At 38.9% G+C, this 19,041-nt stretch overlaps 1 protein-coding gene across 2 annotated transcripts in view; it reads left to right on the top strand.

Annotated features, from left to right (window-relative positions):
• Positions 1 to 19,041, top strand: part of SP2353 — a 741,117-nt gene that overhangs the window by 53,650 nt on the left and 668,426 nt on the right. For both annotated transcript variants that reach the window (XM_065231894.1, XM_065231886.1), the window contains exon 2: positions 16,589 to 17,566. In XM_065231894.1, the coding sequence (XP_065087966.1) occupies positions 17,479 to 17,566 (88 nt within the window). In that variant the 5' untranslated portion in view covers positions 16,589 to 17,478. The remainder of the gene's footprint in view (positions 1 to 16,588; positions 17,567 to 19,041) is intronic.

Here is a 19,041-nt window from a genome sequence, read left to right as displayed (position 1 = left end):
AATTTAATCACTGTTCACTATTCTACTATCAAAGATACCCGCATTATCGAGGATACCCCGTTTGACGGTACTCCAAATTCCAAAACAGATTCCAAAACAAATTCCAAATTTTCCAAAACAAATTATTTATTATTTATGCTCCTTAATTTTAAAAGCCCAGATCCCAAATGCTCTGCATTTAAAATAATCAAAAGTCCATACTTTTCAAATTATAAGCTCCAAATACTCCAAACTTCATCCAAATGCTCCATATCCTCCATATTGATCCAAATGCTCCAAATTCTTAATTTCGAATACTTCAAATTTCAAATCCTTAATACTCAAAACATCAAATTACAAATATTTTTTTTTATTAATTACTTTATTTGTACAGGCTCAATCGAATAAACTTTACAGAGCCGAGTTATCATTTTTGTTATACATTATTGATTTCTTATATTTAAAGTTAAAGGAGCTGGACCGGATACTCGCGGTTGTCTCGAGGTTAGTGGGGATTTACAATTTTTTTTTGGATGGGAAAAGGGAGAGGGAGGTTTGAAATGTGGTTTACGATACAAATATTTAATTAATCCTAAAACATGAACTAATTTCTATTCATCTTGAAAACAAACATAAAAAAAAACCCACACGTACAAAATACAAACTTAACACAAGGTTAATAAAACTTACAATCTAATGTTAATATTCTTAAAGTAAACATATATGAGTTTCATAAACTCCAGATCGCGTCTAGCCAAAATATCCCGAACTGGAACATTAGGTTGTCTACCTCGAGCCCGAAGGGAATCGTACAGTTCAGATCTGACTCCGCGATGCTCAGCACAAGACCAAATAATGTGATCTGCGTCCTGGTAACCTTGTCCACATTCACAGAGATTGCTGTCCCCCAGCCCAACACGGAACAAGTGAGCGTTTAACGAATAGTGATTGGACATGAGGCGAGACATCATACGAATGAAGTCTCGACCCACATCCAACCCCTTGAACCAAGAACTCTTCGACACCTTAGGGATGATCGAATATAGCCATCGTCCCAAACTCCCTTCACTCCACTTATTCTGCCAGCTGACGAGTGACTGTTGACGATAAATGAAGAAAAATTCATCGTAGGCGATTTGTCGATCGTAAATATCGCCTTCCATAGCGCCCACCTTAGCAAGTGAGTCAGCCATCTCATTGCCCGGAATCGAGCAATGCGATGGGACCCATGCAAAGGTGATGACAAAAGATCTTAAAGATAAAGCACTTAAAAGCTCTCGTATTTTCATGAGAAAATACGAGGAGTGCTTTACCGGCCTCATAGAGCGAATAGCCTCGACAGAACTGAGACTATCCGTAAAAATAAAATAATGATCTGGTGCAAGTGAGGCGATCGTTTCTAGCGTATAATGTATTGCCGCCAGCTCAGCAACATATACGGAACAAGGAGCTTGAAGCATTCGAGAGGCGCTATGAAATTCGTTAAAAATACCAAAACCAGCGGACGACTCTATTAGTGATCCATCTGTGAAGAACGATCTTGCGGAATCAACTTGGCCAAACTTTGCAGCGTAAATTGACGGAACAATCATGGAACGATGATGTTCTGGGATCCCACGAATCTCCCGCGTCATAGATAAATCAAAACTAACTGAATTGCCGAAGTCGGAGAAGCATACACGATGAGGATTATGCTGTGAAGGGCTGACATCCTGTGTTATGTACACGTAGTACAATGACATAAAACGAGTTTGAGGGTTCAGCTCAAGAAGCTTTTCAAAGTTTTCGATTACCAGTGGGTTCATAACTTCGCAACGGGTGAGGAGCCTGAGGGACAATTCCGAGAACCGATCCGATAGTGGCAACATGCCCGACTCATCGTATGAGTCGAGTGCATGCATCCTAACGCGATACGAAGACAACGATACTGGATACGTTCCAGTTTGATGATGTGAGTTTTAGCCGCCGACTGGAAACAAAAACTACCGTATTCTAAAACCGATAAAATCGTTGTCCGGTACAACGTTAGAAGATCTTGCGGATGGGCTCCCCACCACGTTCCGGTAATTGTTCGGAGAAAATTGATCCTTTGTTGGCATTTTCGTCTCAGATACTCAATGTGGGATCTCCAGGTGCATTTTGAATCGAACCAGACCCCAAGATATTTGAAGGACATAGAATGAGTGATCGGTTTACCCAAAAGTTGAAGCTTTGGTTGTGCTGGGCTATGCTTCCTAGAAAAAACGACCAACTCAGTTTTCTCCGTGGAGAATTCGATACCTAGCTGGATAGCCCAAGTAGACAAATTGTCTAAGGTATCCTGTAAGGGTCCTTGCAGGTCGGCCTCTCTGGGTCCTGTCATAGACACTACTCCGTCATCTGCAAGTTGTCTCAACGTGCAGTTGTCCCTTAGACAATTGTCAATTTCTCTGACGTAGAAATTATACAGAAGGGGGCTTAAACATGAGCCCTGGGGGAGACCCATGTAGCTAAATCGTGAAGCTGTAGAGTTTCCATGAGAAAAGCTCATATGTTTCTCTGACAGCAAATTGTACAAAAAGTTATTAATTAAAGGAGAAAGGCCACAAGCGTGGAGTTTGTCTGAAAGGACTTCAACCGATACTGAATCAAAAGCCCCCTTAATATCCAAGAAGACAGAAGACATTTGCTCTTTATTAGCAAAAGCCAACTGAATTTCAGTGGAAAGCAACGCGAGACAGTCGTTCGTTCCCTTGCCCCTACGGAAACCAAATTGAGTATCTGAGAGTAGGTGGTTCAACTCAACCCATTTGTCCAGGCGAAAAAGGATCATTTTCTCCAACAATTTTCGAATACACGATAACATTGCAATGGGACGATACGAATTGTGATCTGACGCAGGTTTTCCAGGCTTTTTAATGGCTATAACTCTCACCCGCCTCCAATCATCCGGAACAATATTAAGCTCCAGGAACTGACCAAACAAGTTCAACATGCGCCTCTTAGCGACGTCTGGGAGGTTCTTCAACAAGTTGAACTTGATTCTATCAGCCCCCGGAGCCGAATTGCCACACGAAAGGAGCGCGAGTGAGAGCTCCAGCATTGAAAAAGGCTGGCTGATCTCGTCTACCGAATTCGTCGTTTCGCGAGGAATCATCTGTGCCGGCACAGAATCAGGACATACTTTTCGCGCGAACTTGAGAATCCAACTATCGGAGTACTCCTCGCTCTCGTTGTTTGAAGACCGGTTACGCATCCTTCGCGCCGCATTCCAAAGCGTATTCATCGACGTTTCGCGCGATAATCCGTCCACGAATTGCCGCCAGTATCCGCGTTTCTTGGCTGTGATGAGGCTCTTGAGTTCGCGTTCAAGAGCCGAGTACGCTTCGAAATGTACGGGTGTTCCACGTTTCCGGAAAAGCTTAAACGCGTCGGACTTTTTACGATAAACCTCAGTGCATTGCTGGTCCCACCAAGGGGAAGGAGGTTTCCTACGGAAAGACGTTCCTGGAACCGGCCGAGTTTGAGCTTGAAGCGCGCTGTCCAAGATCAGATTGGAGAGGAAATTATATTCCTCCAACGGTGGAAGCCCTTCTACTGACGTTAGGGCATCTTCTATCACATTCTTGAACTTTTTCCAATCGATATTACGGGTAAGATCGTACGCGACGTTAACGGGTTCCGACGGATTGAACCCACTGGCAACTGAAACTTTGATCGGCAAGTGATCACTACCGTGGGGATCTTGGATCACATTCCACGTGCAATCCAATGATAATGAGTTAGAGCAAAGTGTGAGGTCTAATCTACTTCCATTCGAGGATGGGCCAGCCAAACGTGTTACTTCTCCATTGTTAAGAATTGTCATATTAAAGCTGTCGCAGAGGTCATATATCAAAGTAGAACGGTTGTCATCATACAGTTCCCCCCAGCCTGTACCGTGGGAATTAAAATCTCCCATAATCAACCGTGGAGCAGGAAGTACCGAACAGATATCTGAAAGTTGTTTGCGATTAACAACGGCTCTAGGAGGAATATAAACAGAAGCAATACAAAGGCTCTTACCTTTAATAATAGCCTGACATGCAACAACTTCAATACCTGGAAATTGTGGAAGATTCACTCTATAGAAGGAATGGCACTTTTTGATCCCCAAAAGTACCCCTCCTCCACGCGAATCCTCACGATCCAGTCGAATAATGTTAAAATCATAAAAAGGAAGATCGATATCTGAAGACAGCCAAGTTTCACAAACAGCAAATGCATCACAATCATTATTGTGAATTAAAAACTTAAAAGAATCTAATTTAGGAATGAGACTTCGACAATTCCACTGTAGAACAGTGATCAAATCCCCGACCTCGTTTGGAAAATTATCCATCGAAGGAAATGATTGCTGCAATGAGGGGCCAAAATTACAAATATTAAAAATTTGATATTCAAATACTTTAATCTCTGAAAATCTTAAAAACAGAAAACAGAAAACAGAAAACAGAAAACAGAAAACAGAAAACAGAAAACAAAAAAAAAGAAAACAGAAAACAGAAAACAGAAAACAGAAAACAAAAAACAGAAAACAGAAAACAGAAAACAGAAAACAGAAAACAGAAAACAGAAAACAGAAAACAGAAAACAGAAAACAGAAAACAGAAAACAGAAAACAGAAAACAGAAAACAGAAAACAGAAAACAGAAAACAGAAAACAGAAAACAGAAAATAGAAAATAGAAAACAGAAAACAGAAATCAGAAAACAGAAAACAGAAAACAGAAAACAGAAAACAGAAAACAGAAAACAGAAAACAGAAAACAGAAAACAGAAAACAGAAACTTAGAATTCTTAAGAACGAGGCAAACTAAAGCATAATCACAGTTCATTTCTTTTATCAGCCTATGGTAACTTAGTCAGAAAACATCTTAGTCCTTGTTACTTTTTATGTCTTGTTGATAGTGGCAAGACTTGCCGGATGATCTTGAAAAAATAGTGTGATTCCGAATCTTCTATTCGCTGTTCCCTAGTTTGAAGTGGTTAAGACTAGGTTTTGAATGCATGGTCATTATCGGTGTCATTGCTTAATTTAGTTGCTAAGGAATGCAATTTTGACTAGGCCTTGACTTTGGAGGGTCCTCTAACTCTTTGAAGGGTATACATAGCGGGACCATTTAATTAGAATCGATTCATTACGAGAATGATAACTGTATCAAAACTGAATACTTCATAATTTCTCAATAGTAATGGAGTAATATGGAATGCATTAAACTAAGGACACGGCATATCAGAACAGAGAAAAAAGAAAAGAAAAAGAAGCTCATGCATGGTAAGTTTAAAAGTATTTTTCAATCTCTCAATTGGGGTTGAATAAAAGATAGAACATACCCTGATTGCCCTAATAAGAAACTTTATATTTATCCTGCTGCAATTCAGGTTTCTATATCAACCAATTTTCAGCTTCTGTTCAGCTTGAATTGTTATTTAGACTATTTAATTGACTTCATATAATGTACGTTTTCTCTGAATGCAATTTTGTTGTTGTTAAAATCTACTAAACAATACACAATCCACCCTAAATACACATTCTCCTTCATGTCATATCGCTGCCACTTTTTGAGGTTATTTCAGATTCATAGCCAAAACCGAATGGGATGATAAGTGCGTGATTTGAATCGAAATTTTGTTTATTGTCACACTCAAACATTCAAGAGTTTCTGAATGCTATCCGTCTGAAAACCGTCCGTCCATCCGCCACTGCTGGTATTGGCAGCGAAGTCAAATCATACACATAGAAGCAACCACCCCGCCGCCGTCTAATTGTCAGATAAATGTGACTTTCCCGTGTTTTGTGGGGCGGCTCATTTTTTGTGCTTAGTCCTACTCACAGGGACAGGTTTTATAGGAGGACAAAATATTTCACAGAAGAGTGAGCGGCTCCGTTCTCTGCTATGATTGTTTCCCCAGAGTAGTCATGGCTTGGGTTAGCAGGAAAGAGTTTGGGTTTCGGTGGTCTAACCAACGAACGGATGCAGTGCAGTCGACGAGGAAGACCCTTTTTCAATGGAAATGTTTCCGCTTCCATCATTACTTTGGTTCGGTTCGTTCGTGTGTCGTCCACGAAGTCGTTATTTTTGGTGGTGGTGGTCTTTTGTACGGAGTGTTCTACTCAGTATAGTTCGAAGCCATCTTTCTTCTCGGGACGATGTATGCTATTGTACAACAGTGCACATAAAAATGGAAGCAGTGACTTAGCACCCATTACAACCCTGATCATCATCCCTTTCAATAACCGAAACGATATCCATTAGACAAAGAGAGTCAACAAAAGGGGCTTTCAGATTTGTATTTTGTACCGAGCAAAACCTAACACAATCCTTCAAACGGAAAGGCACTTCCGCCGACCGCTGGGATTCGTTTGTTTTGATGTTGGTTTTACTTTACCATTTGGGAATCTCCATACCTACCGACCGACCGACAGACGAATAGTCGAGTGTTGAGTGGAATAGTCTACGATGTTGGGGTAAAAAATGGAAGCTTAAACACACGTACAAATCTGACTTGGTGCACCTTCAAACTGTGAGTCAATTGTATGATGTGGAAGGCATATCCATATTAGACTTTTTACTACGTTGGTTTTTTGGACTGAAGGGTGAATGGAAAATGGGCTTTAGTTATTTGAAGGATTTGTTCAGATTGCTTTGAAATGTTTAGGTTTGATCGTTATTGAAATGCAACAACAGCAATTACGACAAAGAATTCCTTGTTTGTGCTGCACTTAAATACTAGTGGTTGACGACGAGCTAAACGAAATAAACAGATCTTGGCTGTTAAAAGGGAGAGGGGGGGAGAGATTTAACAGCTCTGGACATTGATTTAGGTCATAGTATCAACCACTAGACCACCAGTGCTATAACTGGCACACTTACCCTATTATTGTAAACAGTTTTCAGAATCTAAATTCAAAAGAATTCTGATATTAAATGTCCTTCTTTAAAAAGCTTCTTGTTCCTTACTTATAACGCATTACTTACGCAAACATTTTGAATATTATTTGAGAAACTTTTCCTGCATTTAAACATGAGCAGTTCCTCTGATATTTTGCAACTATTGTAATTTATTTTGAGGGTCGGTATTTGAAAGTTTGATAAGATAATTTATCTGTCTTTCAAGAGTTGTTCTTTCTTTTCTCAGTGTTTATTGCTTTATTATTTAATGATTTTAGAAAATGTTTCTTTCTTTTACATATCTTGTTTCACCTTAATGCACCAAATAGCGGACGGCTAAATAATCCAGCCGTCAATTTTTGTTTTAAATTTTTCATTTGCTTTGCGGCATAATATGTGATGATCAGGCATGGAAAATCATTTGCATTCATTTCATACATTCATTTACATTCATTTGCCTCTTACTTTTTTCATCAACAGCATTTCTCAAAATAATGTAAAGAGCTTTTGTTGGTTTTGTCATTAGCTACAACTTTTGCTCGTAACGCAAACCTCTATGTCTTATGCATCACGAACTAGAGCGGGCAGAACTTGTTAATGTTTTTCAGTGAATGTAAAATACATTCACTGAAAAACAGTAGTGGCTTCTGTTCGCTCTGGTTCGTCATGCATAAGAGAAACGGATTTGACTTGTTAACACAAGTTGTAGCTAATAACAAAACCTACAAAAGCTCTACTCATCATTTTGCGGAATGCTGCTGAAGAAAAAAAAAATATAGAGGCATATGAATGTAAATGAATGCACGAATTGAATGCAAATGATTTTCCATGCCTGGTGATGATTCTCAACAATACTAAAAAAGTATTTGGTTTTCAGTGCTCTCTTTGCTGTCGACACAGGAAGCAGTGTTTTTTTATTTTGCGGAATTACTTAGTCACAAAGCTCATTTCCAGTAGAAAGTTTAAAATTTTTATGAAAGTCGGCTTCCATTACGCTGGGATGTGTCAGTGATTGTCAGCAGGGGTTGAAATGGTTGACCTTTTTTACCTCGTTGTCGTGTGTGACAGTCTGTTTGTATTCATACACTCTCTTCCACAACACAAACGTTAGAAAAACATTCGAGCAAAAATAAAATTTACAAATAACTATCATATGACAAAGTGTGGTTTCGTTCAAATTTCTCAATTTTGTATAACCATTTCTGATCAGAAATTTTATAACTAGGTCATTGTCATCATTCACTCATACACTACATTAATTGTTTTTTTTTTTAGCTATGTGGAAATATTATAAGTTGAGTTTTGGAAGCAGAAAGGAGAAATCTTCCATTTATGCAAATAAAAAGAGAAAATATCTAAAATTTTCTGCAGTTTGCTGAAAAAATCACGAAGACTTCTTCCTTTAGCGGAAATGCCTGTGTCATCAGCGAACAAAGATTTGTGGCAATCCTGAGGCAAATCAGAGAGGTCCGAAGTGAAAATGCTAATATAGGCCCACGTATCCTACCCTGAGGAACTCCTGCTCTAACAGGTAGTCGATTAGATTTGGAATTTTGAAAATTTACCTACAGAGTTCTTTCAGTTAAATAATTTTAAACTAGCTTCATAATGTAGAGCGGAAAATTGAAATTTTAAGTTTGGCAATCAAACCTTCATGCCAAACACTGTCGAATGCCTTTTATATGTCTAGAAGAGCAACTCCAGTGGAGCAGCCATCAGATGTGTTTGAACGAATTAAATTGGTAACTCTTAAGAGTTGCTGAGTAGTTGAGAAATTCAAACTGCTCATCTGCAAAAATTGAGTGCGTATTGATGTGAAGCATCATTCTATTCAACATATTTTTTCAAAAAGTTTGCTTATTGAAGAAAGCAATCTACTTGGACGGTAACTAGAAGCTTCCGCTGGATTTTTATCCGGCTTCAAAATTGGAACAACTTTTGCATTTTTCCATTTACCAGGAAAGTATGCCAAATGCAAATATCTGTTAAATAATTTTACCAAGAAGGACAAGGTACTCCTTGAGAGTTTTTTGATGAGGATATAGAAAATTCCATCATCACCTGGAGCGTTCATATTTTGAAAGATTTTAGTTATAGATCTTGCTTCGTCGAAGTCAGTCCCCCAGGAATCATCAAACATATTTTCCCGAGATAACATATTCAAATAATCCCGAGCAACCTGATTCTGAATAGGACAAATAAGTCCCACACTGAAATAATGGGAATGCTCGAATTGCTTTGCAAGTTTCTGAGCTTTTCCCGAATTTGTGATCAAAATTTTACCACCTCCTTTAAGCGCTGGAATAAGCTTGAGGTTTTTTTTTCAAATTTTTTGTGAGTTTCCAAAAGGGGTTTAATTTTAAAACATTATTTTCAAAAGTTTTGTTCCTCTGGACAGAGAGTCGTTTATAAGTTTTTTTTTGCAAATCACGCCTGATTACTTTAATGGCAGGATCGCGTGTTTTTTGATATTGCCTCCTACATCCTCCCACATTCAATTGCTATTTGGACTTTTTACTAACGAATATTTATGAAGATTTCTGTGTGACCGAATCATTAAATCCACTGTGGAAAAATGAAGCGTTTCACACAGCAATCGAATATTCTTTATTTATGCATGAAAACCAAAGACCCAACGACTGCGAATACGAAGAAGTCTTTGAATACAAATTAGCAGACTACGAAAAAATAAAATTTAAATTAAACAGTGTCAATTGGCAATTAATTTTAAGGAATGTAGGAAATGTCGAAATTGGTATAGACGTGTTCTACAAAATTTTAACAGAAATAATTTCGGAAGAAATACCTTTGAAGAAAAAAAGACGTAACAGAAACACACAAAATCCAGTCTGGTTTAACAGACAAATAAAAAACTTGAAAAATCGGAAGCAAAAAGCACATAAAATTTATAAAAAACACAATAGTAGTAATAACTTATTAATTTATTTGGATCTATGCGATCAACTGAATTTAGCTATCAGTACTGCATTTGAAGAATATAATGCAAAAACTGAACGTGAAATAAAGTCCTGTCCGAAGAACTTCTTTAATTACGTAAAAACGAAATTAAAATCTGACAATTTTCCTTCAATAATGCATCTAGACGAAAATGTCGGTGATAGTTCGGAAAAAAACTGTAATCTATTCGCAAAATTTTTTCAAGAAATTTATACGACATTTTCTGAAGAAGATCGTGACCGCGATTATTTTGCATTTTATGCAGAATTTTCAAGGGACATTGGCCTCAATCAACTTCAAGTGCAGGACATTTTGCAGGCTTTAAAAAAATTTAGATGCCTCCAAAGGTCCTGGACCTGACGGAATTCATCCAGTATTTATTAAATGTCTAGCAATGGAACTCACTGCTCCATTGTTTTGGCTTTTTAATATGTCCCTGTAATCCGGAACGGCTTTTTCAAGGGTCGTTCGACCTCGACCAACTTATTTGAATTTATAGACTATTCATTGAATGCAATGGATAATGGAAACCACGTAGAAGCTCTCTATACAGACTTTAGCAAGGCATTTGACCGCATTGACATACCAATGTTACTCTTTAAACTGCAAAAAATTGGAATTAAGTCAGGGCTCCTGAAATGGCTTGAATCATATTTAACTAATCGCCAACAAATAATTAAATTCAACGGAAAGAAATCGAGCCCAATTCAAGTCACTTCAGGCGTCCCCCAAGGCTCTCATTTGGGACCTCTCCTTTTTATTCTATACGTAAACGACATATCTTACATTCTCAAAAAACTTAAATTGCTTATTTATGCCGACGACATGAAGCTCTTTTTGGAAATAAGAAATGAAGAAGACATCAATATATTCCGGAATGAAATACACATATTCTACATATGGTGCAACAAAAGTCTACTAGAATTGAATGTAAAAAATGTAACTTAATATCATTTAGCAGAAAAAGAACAACTTCAAATATTTCAATTGCACTAGGAAACCAAAATGTAGAAAATGTGAAAGAGTTAGGGATTTAGGAATTATCTTAGACTCTAAACTAACTTTCATAGACCATTACAACACAATTATTCACAGGGCAAATAACATGCTAAGCTTTATCAAGCGCTTTTGCTATAAATTTCAGGACCCATACACAATTAAAACACTATATATTGCCTATGTGAGGTCAATACTGGAATATTGCAGCATTGTATGGTCTCCATTTTCAATCACGCACGAAGAAAGATTAGTACAAAAACAATTTCTATTATACGCTCTTCGTAAATTAGGTTGGACTTCATTTCCTCTTCCATCATATGAAGCATGCTGCATGCTTATAAACATACAAACATTAAAAGAGCGTCGTGAATATGCAATGGTTTCATTTGTAAATGATATCGTTTCGCAGCGAATTGACTCAACAGAACTTTTATCAAAATTAAATTTCCATGCACCCACTCGGCAACTCCGAAATCGAAATTTATTTGCCATAAAACATCATCGCACAAATTATGCAAAATATGGGCCATTAAACCGCATGATGGCTTCTTACAATAAACACTGCGAAACCATTGACTTTACAATGTCTCGGCATAAACTAAAGCAATATTTTTATTCCACAAGAAATAACAACTCATAAAAGAAAAGGCAAGAAAGATGACACTACTTTTTTTTTATATAAATATTTATATTTAAGAAAACAAAACTGTATTATTTGTACTAGTCTACGTTGGTTGACGAAATAAATAAATAAATAAATAAATAAATAAATAAAATAAATACATTTTTCTGATGGATCAAGAGCTGAAGATCTTCGTCTATTATAATTGAATCGAATTTTGCCTCGCCTTCGGGTACTGAGGCAGCTCTTGCTTCAACTAGAGAAGTAGTCAAAGATTGAAGAGCATAATTAACATCATCTTTGGTTTGAAAAGGAATAAATGTTCGATATTGCTTCCAATCAGCTATATGGTAATTGAAAGTAGAGCTGTTGGGATTATACATTATTTCTTGGGATATTTCAAAACTGAAAGGTGATCACCGAATTCAGCATGAGTAAAAAATTTGGTACAAGTTTAACATGAATCAATTAAGACCGAATCAAAAATTGAGGGATTTATTGCTGAAGAAAAGCATGTTAGGCTGTTTGGATATTGAATAGTGTAATAACCTGCAGAACGATTATCAAACAGAATATTTCCATTGAAATTGGTTTGAGCGGTGTTTTGCATTAAAATCACCAATAAAGAAGAATTTAGACCTATGCCGGGTTAGTTTCTGAAGTTCACCTTTGAGAAAATTCTTTTGGTGGCCTGCGCGTTGGAATGGAAAATAGGCAGCTTTAAACCGAAGTTGTGCACATTTTTATTCGATACAAACTCCCAAAGTTTCAAAAAACTGTGGTTTCAAATTTAGAAACAATATGATGTTTGATACGTTTATGGACAATGATGGTGTTCCTTTGCGTGAGAGGAATCACCACAATCTATGCATTTAGCTGGCATGTAACAATTTTTGATCTGTGATCCCATCCTTGGTACTTACGGTACATGGTGAGGTTTTGAAAATCTCTCTAGTCTTCCTGAAGTGTTCCCACTTCACACGGACAGAGCATTATGCTAAATTTTTCTAAGGCCTTAAGGTTGCTTGGTTCACTAGAATTAAAGTTAACTAGACATGAAGTGAACTAAATAAAAATCATTGGAAATCCCGTTGCGTGAATTGCCAGGTCGGGATTTCATTTTCATTTTGAATACTTGGATTGGATCAATTCCAAGTAATTGTGTTAATTCATCTTTGATCTGATCCAAAGATTTAGCACTGGGTAGATCTTTCAAGACAACCTTGAACAGACGTTCAGTGTTGGTGTCGGAAGTAAAAAAATGTGCTGCTTCGCAGTAAGATACTAGAGAAGACGTTTGAATCCGTCCAAGGTTTCAGCCAATACATTGCATTCACCCCGTAGGCCCATCTGAAGTGAAAAATTGAATTTAACGAGTTCAAAAGTTCCGTGCGAAGAGCATGGAAATCGGAAATGGTTATCACAATAGGAGGGACCTTTCCTTCTTGGCATTAAGCTGGGAAAGTTTAACAAAATTTTGCCTGGACGATGGATCATTCTCATCATCCGTGAGCATATAAAATTGAGTGATCAAATAAATGTCATCAGAAGCGAGATCAAGAGACTGCCCTATTCTTTTGCGCTTAGGCGCCATGGCGGCAGTAACTCGTTTCTTCAAATCAATTTCAAAGCAGATTACTATAATAATCCGAAGGATCGAACAGGAATTTTCCAAATCGATATCCAAGCAGGATTACCTCGGATAGGGTCCAAATAAAGATCGAAGAGGAATACGATCGAAAAGGGTAGACAATTTGCAGGTAAAATTGAGCACTGAAAAGTGCTGTTTAAATTTGTTGTAGCTTTAGGTAGCAGTATCACCTTCTTCAGCAAAAAGAAAATAGATCCGCACGGCACGAGAGCGTGATGTGGATTGACTTTAGTGGCTCTTATTATGAGAAAAACTTGGCGACAGCTTCGTATGACAGATATGAGATTTGAATTCGGTACTGTACTTTGATAGCTTGTTTTGCAAGTGTCGGAAAGAAAGGCAGTAAATTATCACAGAAAATACACATACAACGTGTTGCATGGCAGCGATGCACTGTGGGTAAGTGTGGGTGTATTGCTGAAAGCCATGCAATCATCAGGATTAGTCATATTTTAGTTATTTTGCTTATGAATTTGTATGTGAAGTTGATTGAAATAAATGTATTACAAATTCATATTATTTTCGGAAAAAAATTTAAATACATCCCACTCCGTAAGGGTGGAACTGTAAAAAATTGGTAAATCATGATTATGTGCACACTGATTATGATATTGTATAAATAATCAAACTTTATTTCTTTTTGAAGTTCAGTGAGGATAAAATACAGAAAAACTATTTGATTAGGCTTCCTAATTTCCAAATGCAAATTGTTGGGCTTTACATTTCACACCTTCCATCAGATTTTGTACCACTGTTGTATTAACCTAAAATTATTTTCTGAGTTTTCTTGAGGTACCGCTTAACGATTGCCCAACATTTTTCAAATGGGTGCAGCTCCGACAAGTTTGGATGGTATTTGTCCTTGGGTAAGACTTGCACGTTGTTGGAGGTATACCGTTCCTTTCTTTAAAAAGGCAACAATCGTTTTTTGCAAACATTTCTTTTCTAAAAATATCTTGGTTGACAGTGCCAGTTGTCACGAAAATTTCGCTCTTCAGCCCACAGGTGTAAATTGTAGCCGTAGCCGTGTAAACTCTTGACATGGGAGCTGCTTGAAATCCACCTTGACGCACATTTCATCGTTTATTATGACGCAATCAAATATCTGTCGAAATCAATCTGCGTCGGAATAATAATTTGGATTTCGCTTATGGTTCTTTTGCATCTACGCCATTTTTATAATTGAATAGAAAATAGCTAAAAAATAGAGGTAGAATTACGTACGCACAGACATGCAAAATGAGGGGAGTTCAAGTTTTTCAAAAGTACGATTTAAAAAAAAATCACCAAATTTGAGTCCACCAATTTTTGACCGTTCCACCCTTTTTGAAATGACATATAAGTTACATGCAAGTTTTTTGTTTCGAGTAATATTTGATAGAACATTACTTTATTACCATGCATAGTTCTAACTTGTAAGAGATATTATTATAATTCCTGGCATAACTTGTGAATGAGCTTTTTTACACAATTTCTTAAATAAAATAAAATCATTTTGTTTCCTCCATGTATATCAATAACCTCCAGCAAATGCAACTAATCAGTAATACGCTTTCCAGTTTCCAATGATCAGCAAGCATTGTCTTGCATGTGTGCCTTCATTGGCTAGTCGAGCTGCATGACAGGAATACTTTCTGCTATTCTGTAGAGAATTCTCTTATATCTGCTTCAAAGTGACCTACTATCTTAATCGCATTCTACTACAGATTCCAATCATTGCTAAATCCAGAGATATGATACACAATCATCCATAATGATTCCGGTTCATCCGATGAGTTCCTGCACACCCATCAACAGACAACCGCAGGGAAATCAAATTAGCAGCATCACCCGGCAAATGGACGGATGGCTCTCCTATGGTCAAACTTATTCATCACAGCTTGTACAACTGATTGTGTGTCCGGAGCAAAACCAACACCCAAGTCAGATGTTATTCCAACCGACCTTATAAAAAGTTTTTTTTTGCTGCTTCTCAGTACTGTCCTACTGTAGAGGATGCATAATAGAGAAACCCATCTTTTCAAAAGTTGTCACATGCATTTTGAACAAGCTCGTTTGCTACTGAATAGAACCTTTGCTATTATCACGCTCCTCCTTTGCTTCAACCGACCCCCATCTCAGTGCTCACCAACTCTACGTGGGATACGTATTTGCTTTCCATGGGAAAACACCAGGAAACTTCCGGAAGGGACAACTATTATCCGAAAGGATGTCAGGATATTTTACACAAATAATTAAAATATATGAATAAACTTTTTGTTCGGGTTCAAGAAGAGACCGCCAGCTCGAAATGTCTAAGCTAATGTTTGTCCTGCTCTCCTCTCCGATGCTCAATGCGTTTCGTAGTCCCAGTGATTGTACATGTACAATTGTTCATAGATAGATAGGCACATTCAGAACATGTATTCGTATCATTTCCACTATGGAAGCAATTATTTGCACTCTTGCCATTTTTCATCGCACTGCATGTGTAACTGTTGTGTTGGTACAGCTCTTTAGCAATGCAATTTTGATACAGGATCCGTTCCCCGGAAAGGACTATCGTTTCGACGGAGATATTCTCTGCGAGACAATGAAAAATTGCATTGACCTAGATTTTTTATTCTTTATGTCAATGCTTAATTGCTCGAACCACTACTTAATGTGAAATTTTCCGTCCGGAGCATGAAGTACAAGTGGCAATAAATGCATGTAAATCAAACTCCTGACTGGCACATCCAGTTTAACCGTCGTTCATCTATGTACGTCTTCGGGATAGTATTCTAAGTTGCTCCTTCTGGATGATTTATAAGAAGCAATAATCTCGTAATCCTTCCATTATTACGACAAAGTTTCAACAGAGTTAGCTACAAAAGTCGTTTACCTCAAGTCTGCCGTGCCTGGAAAGACGTCAAACGGCTTGTGGTGATACAAGACCAACAATAACACAAACCACAACAGTCACCGAGGAATACGTCACATGACTACTGTTTTGGCACCTTCGTGGGAGCGGGTACCCATATGTTTCTGACCGAATAGGATGCTGTGTCTGGTAAAGGATAAGCTGGATTACTGCCGGAATCCTAACGGAACACCAAACGGATGAAAACGTTTCGCTTTTTGGAGTTGGGAGATTTAGAGACGCACGAAATGTATTGCAAGGATTTAGAATTGTAGCTACTTCCGAGTACGATAGTACATACTGGGGTTGAAGTTATGAATGTTGGTTATTTTGTCCCGCTAGGATTTCATGTCATATTCATATTCGGATGCAGTCCACTTCTACGAAATCGTTACTTGCGCTTCAATTTCAATCTTTCACAAACCTTTCCGTGTTTATTAGCTCAAGGCCAAGTGCTCTTCATTTTCGATCATAATCGTCCAATTTTCCCAAAAACGGCTTACGGGAACTCCATTAGCAACACAAGCCGCTACTCATTCAACCGAAAATTAATGAACTCTCTTATTTTTCTATCTCTATTTACAGCTCATCAACCCTTATCAGCCTGAATGCACCGCCGATCAGAGTGAGAGAGAGAGATAGGACAGCATCGATGTGTGTGTTTGGCCACATGAAGCAACAGAATTTGTGAACTTAATTTTCCACCTAAACTTACCCTTCTGTATGGGGTGCAGTGCTTGTAATAGACACAGCTTAGAGCAAGTTTTACACAGAACCGAAACAAGTATTAAACAAACATCATTAAAATTTTGTCTTACATGCGTACATCAGCTTCAATCGTGAACGAACTGACATTCACCGGCTCCGTTGAACGAGGCAAGCCAAAATAAAACATAAACGTAATATTCTTAGGCAAACAACACTTGAATCACCCGGCCAAAGGCGGCGCAGATGTGTGTGAGAGAGTCTGGCAAAGGTGGAAAAGTCATATTTTCCGGAAGCTTTCCCAAAGTGGAAGAGCACTTGGAAAATTCGGCATGTGAAAATAGAAGCCGATGGTAGATTCACCAGAAGAATGGCAAAGAAGTCATGAATAAATGATTTTAATGAAAAATAAACAACAGTGAATACAACGCGGAGGGGCAAAAATAAGACCCGGTCTCTCCACTGGATGGTGAGAACAGGAAACAAGGAAGAATTATTCCGGGATAAATAAATTTCGACAATGTATTTGCGCGTCTCTGCTAATTAGTGTCAGTGGCTGTAGTCTAATGTTTGGTAAACACTGAGCGATTGCTTTTTATGTCGTAGTTCAAGTGGGGCGAAGCAACAGCCATTTTATGCGTTGAAGAAAGAGTGAAGCGTCATTCTGAAGAAGAAAGTGATTCGAAGAGATTAGTGGTTCTTGGCTTATCTGTGTTTGTTTTCTGATCGCTTAATTTACTGAATAAGGAATTCATAGAAACTGAGTCAACATGTGGCTGTTTGGATTTTCATTTATCGTCATCGTGGGTGCAGCGATGTGCACAGAAGCCGACGTTTCTGTAGAAGCCGCTTTCCAAGGTTAGTGAGAAAATATTGATTATTATAATTTCATAGAGGGCAGAGAATTATTGCTATTTTTTTTTAACACATTTCATGCATTCCTACATTCTACCCGGCCGATGAAATTCACTCAAAATTGTTTTGTTTTTCACTCAATATCACAAAAACATAAACTGAGTATTATTTTCCTAGGTTTTCCTCAAAAAATTGCTCGAGGAAAATTGACGAAAGTTTTACATTAAGGCTAGCACGCCTCTAGTGTTGGGAATTGCTACTAGCAACCAGCCAGGCCGGTATCGAAATAAACGTGCACCACCAGCCATCACGGACGAACAATACCTGGCAATCCATCCTCGTCGTCTGGTCCCAAATCTTCCACCGTTACCTCTCAACAACAGTCAACGAGCCGCCCCCTCAGCTCAGCATCGCCTGACTGCTGCTGCAGCTCTGCCAAATCAAGGTTCTGCCTCGGCGCCTGGACTATCGTATGCGCGTGTTGCCTCAGGTGACGAATCTCCGTTAACATCAGAGGAACTAGTAACGCTGGTTGCAGAGGTGATCGTCATTCTGCGCACCTGCAAGACTCGATCTGAACAGCTTCATGCTGCCTTGTCACTCGTTACCAAGTATGGACCGTGAAGCTATAAAAATTGCAAATTGGAACGCTTGCTCACTGACAACCAAGCATAGAGAGCTGCTCGATTTTCTCAACACCAAGGAGGTCGACATTGCTATCATCACCGAGAAGCATCTGAAGCCAGAACTGAACGTATTCCTTCCCGACTTCCGGCTCGTCAGACTTGATCGCACCTGCTATGGAGGTGGAGGAGTGGCCATCGCTGCAAGACGGAACATCAGTTGCCGGCTGCTACCAAACTTCCAGCTGAAAACAATTGAAGCCATCGGAGTGGAGGTGAGCACATCACTTGGCCCGATCATCATCATCGCGGCCTACTGCCCCAAGCAAACCAACATCAGGGACGGGTCGTCAGTGGCCGTCCGCAAAGACATCATCAAACTCACCCGGAGGAGCGCGAACTTTATCATCGCTGGCGATCTGAACGCAAAACATCAAGCTTGGGGCAACGGTCGGAGCAATAGAAACGGCATCATCCTCAATGAGGACCTGCAAGAGGGCCACTATACCATCTTGGCCCCGGACTCTCCCACCCGGTTGAGTCGGTCTGGGGTCCATGCGACCATCGACATCTTCGTAAGCAACATGGGACACAACGTCTCGCAACCTGTGGCATTCCAGGAGCTGAGCTCGGACCACTACCCGGTGGTGGCCGAAGTTGGATCCTCGGTAAACCGATTCGAAGCTTCCCGGCGCAACTACCATCGAGTCAACTGGGCGTAATATCACAACTGCGTCGACACAACCATCGACTACGATGTCCAACCGGGGACGTCGGAAAATGTTGACCGGTGTCTACAAACCATCGAGGAGGCGATTTCCCGGGCCAGGGAACAACACGTGCCAGTATCGAGAC

This window comes from Ochlerotatus camptorhynchus, unplaced genomic scaffold (genome assembly GCF_037179485.1).
Source record: "Ochlerotatus camptorhynchus isolate MF236.1 unplaced genomic scaffold, CSIRO-AGI_Acam_v1.1 ptg000035l, whole genome shotgun sequence".
Lineage (NCBI taxonomy): Eukaryota > Metazoa > Arthropoda > Insecta > Diptera > Culicidae > Ochlerotatus > Ochlerotatus camptorhynchus.
This window is presented reverse-complemented; position numbering and strand designations above follow the sequence as displayed.